Source organism: Ambystoma mexicanum, chromosome 2p, assembly GCF_040938575.1.
Source record: "Ambystoma mexicanum isolate Mex_15411 chromosome 2p, UKY_AmexF1_1, whole genome shotgun sequence".
NCBI lineage: Eukaryota > Metazoa > Chordata > Amphibia > Caudata > Ambystomatidae > Ambystoma > Ambystoma mexicanum.
Window position 1 is genome coordinate 1,230,856,169 of NC_090923.1, and position 10,093 is coordinate 1,230,866,261.

At 47.6% G+C, this 10,093-nt stretch overlaps 1 protein-coding gene across 1 annotated transcript; it reads right to left on the bottom strand.

Moving 5' to 3' along the window:
* Positions 1-1,707: 1,707 nt before the first annotated feature.
* Positions 1,708-3,331, bottom strand: LOC138567875 (myb-related transcription factor, partner of profilin-like). Its single transcript, XM_069646369.1, has 2 exons — positions 2,839-3,331; positions 1,708-2,402 (listed from the first exon to the last, which is right to left on the bottom strand). The coding sequence occupies exons 1-2, from the start codon at positions 3,329-3,331 to the stop codon at positions 1,708-1,710; spliced, it is 1,188 nt and encodes a 395-aa protein (XP_069502470.1).
* Positions 3,332-10,093: the final 6,762 nt, after the last annotated feature.

The following is a 10,093-nucleotide window of genomic DNA, read 5'->3' on the forward strand; positions in this document are numbered from 1 at the left end:
GGTGACTGGACAATGCCCATACTGCAATACACTGTGCCCCAAAGATCCCTAACTGAACATGACACCTGAAACGCATATGAAAGACGTAAGCTGCACAACAATGAAGTAATGCCAGACTTGCAACCAGCCCACATCCCTCAACACGTACACTGCAAACCATCAGACCATACCCTCTGCAACACAATGCAGCAACATGCTGTGAGTATGCACAATGAAAATGACCGCACAACAACACAACACCGGACATGCATCCATGAGTGTGCAGAAATAATTCACACCAAGGGAATTCACAGATTTATACTGGACCACCACCACAGTAGCACAGCATGCCACCATGGGAATGTCAAGCAGTGAATGGGAGATCATGATGGGACTAGTGGCAACAGTGCCAGGATCAATGCACACGATTCAATACACATCACATAGATGATCGCAATTATTGCGGTAGGTAACCACGGTGCATGAACACCAGCAAGGAAGTGGACACCTTGCATCATCTGGATGATGCAACCCACACCTGTAGACCATGGGACAGCAAACATTGTGTCAAGTTAAAATGTTTGCATTCATCCAGGGACATGTGCGTGTGAACAACAAATATCTGCAGGCATGTAAGTGATAAGTACAGGTGTCATTGCAGGAATGACTTACACATACCTCATTTTGAACCCATGCAGGTGATGCTGGCTATCCCTTGAAGCTGTGGCTCCTCACCCCTGTCCGGAACCCGCAGAACAAGCACGAAGCAGACTACAATTGTGCCCATACCCGTACCCGTGTGGTGATTGAGCAGACCTTTGGCCTGTGGAAGGCACGGTTTCGCTGCCTCAGCAGGTCTGGTGGGGCACTCCTGTACGGGCATGAGAAGGTGGCCAAGATCATCATGGCATGTGCCATGCTGCACAACATGTGCATCCGACGGAACGTGCCTCTGTCCCTTGACATTAAACAGCAACCACCAGGTGATGATGAAGATGATGAAGAAGATGTGGTTGCACATCATCCAGGTGGTGATGCACAGGAGGGATGTGCTGTGTGCCAGTCTGTGATAGGCCAAAACCTATAAGACACATGGATGCAGAAGGTGCCATGGATGTGGGACTCAGGGCACTGGGTGTGGGGATACATGGACACTGTGCACTGTAAACCAATAAAACACACATACAGAATAAGCAATGTCCAGTCATGTGATTTTTTGGTACACAACGGGTGTATTAAACATGAGAAATGAACAAAGTGCTATGACCCTCAACCTCACACACACCCCATTCCCCCCCTTCCCCCAACAACTCCCTCACATGCCCCCCTTCCCACTCTCCCTCCCCCAACAACTCCCTCACAGACCCCCCTCCCCCTCCCCCCACAACTCCCTCACACACCCCCTTCTCCCCTCCCCCCACAACTCCCACACACACCCCCTTTCCCCCCTCCCCCCACAACTCCCCCACACATGGGGTGCAATGGAATGTAGCACGGGTATGCATCAGTTGCCATGTGCAGGATGCCCCTGCTACTTCTGTCCTCTTCCCGCCTCTGGTGGCGGCATGTCTGAGCGCTGCAAGGTACGCGCAGACCTGCTCAGGGGGCTTGTCTGTGTGGAGCTTAGGACGAGCCCGTGCCCGCTTGCTCCATTCTCGGGCCAGGACACTGTGCCTCCAGGGCATCCGCAATTCTGCCAAGGACCTGTCTCACTGCCGACAGCTCCTCTCAGATGCGAGTTGTGCTGGACTCTATGGCATCTTTCATTGCCGCAGTGTTCTCCCGGCCCATCTGCCTTGTCAGGGCACCATCCGACACGTATTGTCTGACAAGCCCAATCAGCTCCTCCTGCTGCTTCTCCATCTGTGCCATTCGCCACTCCCCATCCCGGACACCTGTGGAGGTGGATGGTGCATCTGGCAAGGGTCCCAATTCAGGTTTGTCCTCTGTGGGGCTCCAGCACTCTGGTCCTGACTCTCCTCCAGACTGCTCATGCGTGGTGCCAGTGGGGGTGATAATTTGGGTGAGCTGGGGTGATAGCCGGGGGCTGGGTGTGCCATGGAGTTCAGATGACACGTCATCCTCAAGGACACACACCTCGCCATGTGTCTGTTCCTTGTCGTCACTCAGGGGCGCGGTGGCAGCTGCCTCCCCAACCGAGCTGTTGGCAGCAGAGAGGGCCCCATCTGCCACTGGCTCCTCTGCAGTGGATACACCTGTTGTCAGCACTGTTGCTGTTGTGGAGGCCCTTTGCCGCCCCAGTGCCTTTGCGTCCTGTGGCGCCTTTGCCTTCAGTGGCTGATGTGCCTTGCCTGGGCCCTTCGACGTAGAAGGCCTGTTGGTGTTTTCCCTGCCCCTGGCATTCTTCAATGGTGTCGTAGCCTGTGCTGCTGAGTCCTGTGCATCGCTGTCAGAATCTGAGCCTGTGGGGGATGGAGAGAGGGACGGCATCAGTGATGGTTCTACATGCATCATGCATACATTGGTATTGTTGCAGTTCTACACATTTGATGGATTTCTGACTTGGAGTTGTGACATACAGGTTGCTTGATATATGGGGGGATAATTCAGGCATACATCCGGTTCACACATGTCTGAGGTGGTGTATGCTGTGTGACATGCCTTTCTGTTGTGGAATGTGTGCAGTATGACACATGCCGTTTTCCTGCTTGTGGGGTGTGTCTCAGGTATGGCTTTGACTTGCCGCATGCATGTAGATGTGATGGTGCTGGGGACAACATGTATGCAGGGATGTGTCCATGTGTGTGTGTGTGATGGGCCATGCATTGGTTCATGTCACTGTCACATTGGTGGCCCATCACCATGCTTTGCATTACAGTGGTTTGTGTGGACACTCACCTCCATCTGCCGATGACGGCGCTCCCCGCTCCATATCTCCCACTCTCTCTATGGCCTCCATGCCTATGGTGCTGGCGCAGGTTTCATCCAAGCGTGTCATTTTTATTGGGGAGTTGGGTCCGATGCCTGTTGCCAGGCCCTGGCTCCGGTTGGCAGAAAGGATATTGCGCACACGGAGGCGCAGGTCGTCCCAGTGTTTTTTGAATTCCTTAACAGTGCGTGGGGTGGTGCCCACCGCACTGACCTTTTGGGCCACTTCCTCCCAAATTTCCTTCTTTTTCAGCTGGGCAAGCCGCCTGAGGTCTGCCACAAAAACAATGTCCTCATTCTCAGCCAGGGTGTCAGCCAGCATGTTCAACTCCTCCTCCGAAAATCGCACCTTTCGCTGGCTCATTGCGCCTTTTTTAGGGGCCTTGGGCATATTGCTGGTGTAGTGGATGGAGTTGTAGTTGCTGGTGTATGGATCCAGGTCCTGTGTCCCTAGGATTGCCATGGATTGTGTTTTTCAAGATGGCTGCCGTTGCCTTTCCCGTTCCGGCTCGACGGTGTTACTTCCGGGTTCCGGTATTACCGTGCCCGCTATTACCGTGCCCGCTATTACTGTGCCCGCTATTTAGTGGTAGGCAGAGGAGGTGTGAGCGCATTGCATGATGCCGCTAACAGAGATTTTGTCCGATTTTTACCGCAAATCTCGTAATGAACCCCAAGGTGTTGGTGCTATCTCTTTGTGCTTAATCGTTGGCTACCTAACAGACATTTGACATCACTAATATGACATAGTATATCTATTTTGAACATGTAACTAACATCAAACAAGTACTAAAAATATGTAGTCTACTTTCCGTAGTAGAGATGGTCTATTTGCTCATTTGATGATAGTGGATCACTGAATCTTGACTTATACTACATTGTTCTCTTCTTTCCTGTTATTATGCTCCACACCTCTTGTGACACAAAACTCCTCATCTCGTACAAAATCTCTGTTGAAAGTTTAACATCAAGATAATCACAAGCTATCAATGCAGAGAAATCAGAACTTAAAACACCATGTTTGCAATGATTTTGACATTACCATTATCACGCACTATTCATGTGAGGACCTGACCACCATTACTATCACACATCATCTCGAAGGGGCTTCAATATCACACAGGATGTCAGAGGGAATTTTAACATAATTATTATCGCATTCAAGTTATCTGGGGGACATCAACATTGCCATTTTCAATCACACTGTCTCTGTGAGGGCAGATACACCATCTCTGTGGGGTCCTTCACATCATCATAACCACATAGAATCCCTATGTGGACTGTAACACCATTTTCATCACAAAGAATCAGTTTGGGGATTTCAACATCCTTATTAACAAGCACACTCTCTGTTGGGACTGCAACATAACCAAGAGCATCATTATTGTCATCATCACCCCTTTTCCAAACACACACAATTCTATGGAGACTTGTATGCCCTATTTTTAACACACTACCTTCAAGAGAGACTTTAACATCTCTATTATCACACACCAACTCTGTGGGGACCTGAATATCAGTATAAGGACACACAATCTCTATTGGGACTTTAACATCCCCAACTTCACACAATGTCTATGGGAACCTTAACATCATGAACATACCACACTGTCTATGTGAGGAATTTAACATAAATATCACACACCACCTCTGTGGGGACTTTAACATAAACCTCACACACTATCTCTGTGAGGACCTGGACATCAGTATCATGACATACAATATATATTGGTACTTCAACATCAAACACCACATGTATGGAGACTTTAACATCAAGATAATCACACACCATCTCTGTGGGTACTTCAACATCAGGATAATCACACACCATCTCTGTGGGTACTTCAACATCAGGATAATCACACACCATCTCTGTGGGTACTTCAACATCAGGATAATCACACACCTTCTCTTTGGGGTCTTTAACATCATGACAATCACACACCATCTCTGTGGGGACATTAACATCAAGATAATCACACACAATCTCTGTGGGGACTTTAGCATCAAGATAATCAGACACCATCTCAGTGAGGACTTTAATATCATTATTATTACATACCATCACTCTGTGGACTTTAAAGTTATTATGAACACACACCAGCTCTGTGGGGTCTTTAACGTAAATATCACACACCACATCTGTGAGGACCTGGAGATCAGTATCATGACATACAATATTTATTGGTACTTCAACATCACCAACATCAAACACAACATATATGGAGACTTTAACTTCAAGATAATCACACACCATCTCTGTGGGGACTTTAACATCAAGATAATCACACACCATCTCTGTGGGGACTTTAGCATCAAGATAATCACACACCATCTCTGTGGGGACTTTAACATCAAGATAATCACACACCATCTCTGTGGGGACTTTGGCATCAAGATAATCCCACACCATCTCTGTGGGGACTTTAACATCAAGATAATCACACACCATCTCTGTGGGGACTTTAGCATCAAGATAATCACACACCATCTCTGTGGGGACTTTAAAGTTATTATAAACACACACCAGTTCTGTGGGGACTTTACCATAAATAGCACATACCATCGTTGCAGGGACCTTGATATCAGTATCACAAAATACAATCTCTGCTGGGACTTCACCAACATCAAACACCATGTGTATTAGTACTTTATCATAATGTTAATCACACACCAACTCTATGTGGACTTTAACAACAGTATTATAAAACAACATAGGAATGCTGTCTTTAATACGATTATTCATACAAACCACCTCTGTGAGGACCTGAAATCAGTATCACGGCAGACAATCTCTATTGGGACTTCAACATCACCAATGTCAAACACCATTTTAATGGGGACTGTAACATATTTGTCATCACACCAATCATAGAGAGATGTGTTTTGGTGGACAAGATGGTGACTGTGAAATAATGAAACCGGTATTCAAATCTCTGCTTCTATACCTGACCACATTGTGTGATCCTGAGCCATTCACCTAATATGTTGGTTCCCCAGTTCTCCTTTCTGACATACTTGGAGTGTTTTATAATATAGTCTCATGCCAAATTTAGTACATTTTTAGTGAGGTTCTTATTGAAAATACACCACCATTACAATCCATCTATTGTGTATACCTACGGTGTGGGTAGGTACTCATATATAGAAATAGAATTGTGCAAGTTACAAAGATGCCTATGAAACAAACATGTTGCTATTTGCATAGAGATACATTAAATTCCAAATAAGAATATTTAAGTCCTCACAAGGATGGTAACACGCGTTCAGGTCCCCACAGAGATGGTACCGGACACGCGATTAAAAATTAGCATTTTTGCAGATTTGAAGCTGGATCCTATATTAGGAATTTTTTCTGAATATATTTTTGCTGTTAGCATATTTTTAAAACATTGGGAAAGGTTAGTCCCCACAAGGCTGGTTTCCACACATAGTCCCCACAAGGTAGGTAAAACGTGTATGTGTGTGTGTGTGTGTGTGTGCCGAGGCGTGCATGTGTATGTGGGTGTGTGTGCTTGTTTATGAAGAGGCATATGTGTGAGTGTGTGTGTGCAGAGGCGTGTGTGTGTTTGTGAGACTGCGTGAATGTGCGTGTGCAGATGTGCGTGTGCAGACTGTGTGTGCATGTGCAGAGGTGAGTGTGTGTGAGCAGAGGCGTGTGTGTGACTGTGGGTGTCCTGGCCTCAGTGTTCAAGCTCTAACTTCCAAGGTTGAAAGTTACGATAGTTAGACCTAACATCCGAGGGGTCAAGGGTGACCCCGATATCTGTCCTGCTTCTGTCTTCTCTCTGTCCTGGGCCTAATTCCTTGTTGACTGTCTGCCGTTTATGTGCTTGTCCGATGAAAAAACCCAGCTCGGAAGACCTGCCACTTATCCTCCTTGGCAGGGGCGTTGCTAGGTGGGGGGCTAAGGGGGCTATAGCCCCTGATATTTTGGTTGTAGCCCCGGATAGAATCTCAGGAGCTACAGCCAAAAGACTAGCTAGCCCCCAGTCCCAAAAGTTCTGACATCAGCTTAGCCCCGGGTCTTTTCCAGACCTAGCAACTCCCCTGCTCCTTGGCATCCTTACTCAATTGCAACACAATCTTTCAATCTCTATGTCCGCCCTGCTATTCATTTCTCTGTCTTTCTCTCTCTGCCTTTACTCGTGGCCTTCTTCTGCACTTTTTTACATCTGCCAGCATTCTCTCCCTCCTTCTCTCTTTATTTCGTTCTCTTCATTCCACTCTGCTTTCTTTTGTTTTTTGTTCAATCCCTTGCTTTAGTTTGCTCTCTTCCCATCCATCTGCCTTTCAACGTTTGTGACGCTCTCTCGCTCTCAGAATCATTGTCTGTTATTTAGCACTCCGCTTTCTCGAGAGATGCCATGTCAAGAATTGTTTTTGCTGGAGGTTTTGCTTGATTCAAATCATGACTCCAAACTACCCCTCCACCCAACCACAACACCCTCACTATCCAAGTACTCATACTTTGTTCAGCTTTTCATTTTCTTTTGTTATATGTTTCATATTCTATTTCATTTTCTTTCCGTGGCAAAACGGCCAACATTGGAACCAAATTGTACTTCTAGTCCTGGATAACCCACTTCAACAAAGTGATCCTGGGGAAATCATATTTTGGTGGATACGCTTTCCACACTTTGCGGCTGTGCCATTGTGTGCTGGTTAGATGGAGATTTTCGGCGAGACGTTCATGCTGTGTTGGGTGATTGTAGTAACAGTGTTTACATGGATGCTGAAACAGGAACATTCTCATCCTCCCCGTGCCCCACTTCCTTTGCTCTTCTACCTCCCACCTCCCTACCTACCTACCTACCTACCTCCTTATCCATTCTCCCGACTTCTGCAGAGCAATCGAACAGCAGCAAACCACACTGAAGCTGCTTCCTCATTCAGGTAGCAGGTGTGTTTGGCTGCTTTGTTTTGGGAACGCTTATTATGGAGATAGCTCCGCACAGGTTTCTATGCACCCAAATGGGACATCCTAGCGTTGATATATGTGCAAGGATCAGGATACAGTGCGGGAGGGCAGGAGCCTACCTCTTTTTCTGAGGGAGACTTTGCAGGTCTGTTTCTTCCTTTCCCCTTTCTTTTTCTTTCCTTCTGACATTCTCGCCCACTTTATTTCCATGTCTTCTCCTTTCATTCCTTTCAATCCCCTTTTCAAGTTATGTGGGTTTCCTTCGCCCTGCCTGCCTTCATGTTTCCTGTCTTTCTCACCCTCTTTCTCACACTCCCCTCCTTCTGTCTCTCACCGGCCTAAACCCCGCAGCCTTCGGACCCTGCTTTTCTATTCTCTCGTGTGTGGCTTTTGTTGGCATTGTCTCCCTCAGTCCGGCGTTTCGTTTCTCCGTCAATCTCAGTCACCGCTCAGCATTGGCAAGGTTTGCCCTGGGGGCTGCTGCCACGGTTCTTTGTGATTTTACCGCATTTTGAAATTCGAACTCGTTTTTGGTGTCGTTTTCAAAATGCCTTAGTATCACGTTGGGCCCGACCCTCGGTTTTTAAGGTATTCCTGGGGTTTCATCCCCCAAACATCCCTTTCATGCACCCTCCCCCCTACTGTCCTGAACCACACTTTCCCGTCACACCCACATCATTTATTACATTTTTTAAAAATATTTTGTTAAACTCCCACCCGCCCCCTCCCATTCCCACTCACACACCTCTCCCTGACACACATGTACACACACACACATGCACACACCCAAACACTTACCTTGCTTCCACGACGTCCCTCGCCCTCGCACTTGTGTGTACGTCTCATGCAGCAGCTGTCATTCTCAAAATGGCCGCACACCAAGAGGACAGCGTCGAAGGAGCAAGGCAAGTGCGGTTGGGGGGTTCGAGAGGGTAAGTGGAGAGTTTAAGGTGACTGAGAGGGGATTTAGGATCGATTTAGAAAGATCGAATTATTGATTTTATTCGGTCTTTCTAACTCTATCTTTTTTGTTTCAGTCTGGTGAAAACTATTTTTTCACCTAAGACCGCTGGCACACCTTGCCCTAGACTTGCGGGACTCCATCGAAGTTAAGGGTGTCGGTCTGGCAGAGAGGCTCATGTTTGTGTGCCATGGACTGTGATTAAAGAAGCCTATTTTGCTTGCAATGTGCAACTGATGTTGCTGTTAAAGGAAACAGCACCTGCTGTGCCCCCAAATTTCCAGCACCCTATTCAGCTGCCCCCGTTACCTGTCTCTAGAAATGGCCCAGGTTGCTGCAGTCCCAGTATTATTGGGGTAATTATTGAGCATGGACCTAGCTTCGGGAAGCAACAGTGCACTTTACCAGTCATAGGGAGAAGGTGTACATTCTTTGAAGATTGACTCAGCAGTTCATCCTTCCGCGGTTTATTAAATGGGCACCTCAGAGTTCAGCAAATAGCAAGAACTCTTTACAGCGGCCACATCCAATTGACTTAGCTTTGTGAGCTATGTACATTGTAATAATGTTGGAAGATGGGTGCACTTTTGGAAAATGTTCTCATTCAAGCTGGGCCACCCATTGCAAAACCTGGGGTCTATTGACTTGTGGTTGAAATCACAACTGAGGGAGGGGCACTGTTGCGTGATGTGCCAAGATGGCGGACAGTCTATGAGCTCTGTAACGAATGGGGACATTGATTTAAAATAACCCGGTGATTGCAGAGCAAATGCTATTCTAATCTGCAGGGTTGAAGGGCTGGCAGCCTGGGAACCCACTGACAGAGATCTGTCTATATTCACAGCCGGGAAGCATAAATCTGAGGCCCATCACCAGAGGCTTTGTAAACGCCGGGAGGAGTGCATGCTTGGCGGTGTGGCCTACTCACTCAGATGCCCACAGAAGGCAGTCCCTGCACCTCAGATCTAGGACGCAACAGCAGCACCTGCCGACACCCTCACCGGGCAGCACGACTGAGACAGAGAGACAACAGCACATGGAGATAGTGGCTCATCAGGGCACCGGAACAGAACAAATCGTACCAAAGAACGATCAACCGTCGCCGGACACCCTACACACTGCAGAGCTACCAGATATAACAGAGGTATGCAACAAATGTTGGAAGCGGCAGCAGTGAATGCTTGCTAACATTAATATATACGCCCTGGCACAAAGCTCCTCTGCTCACATGAATCATCCGGGGATCGTAGCTACGGCGTGGGGCAGCCTGGCAGAATGCGAGAGAGGCAAGAAGGTGTGAAAGTGACCCAGCGAACTCACCAGTAACGCGGAGCCCGAGACAA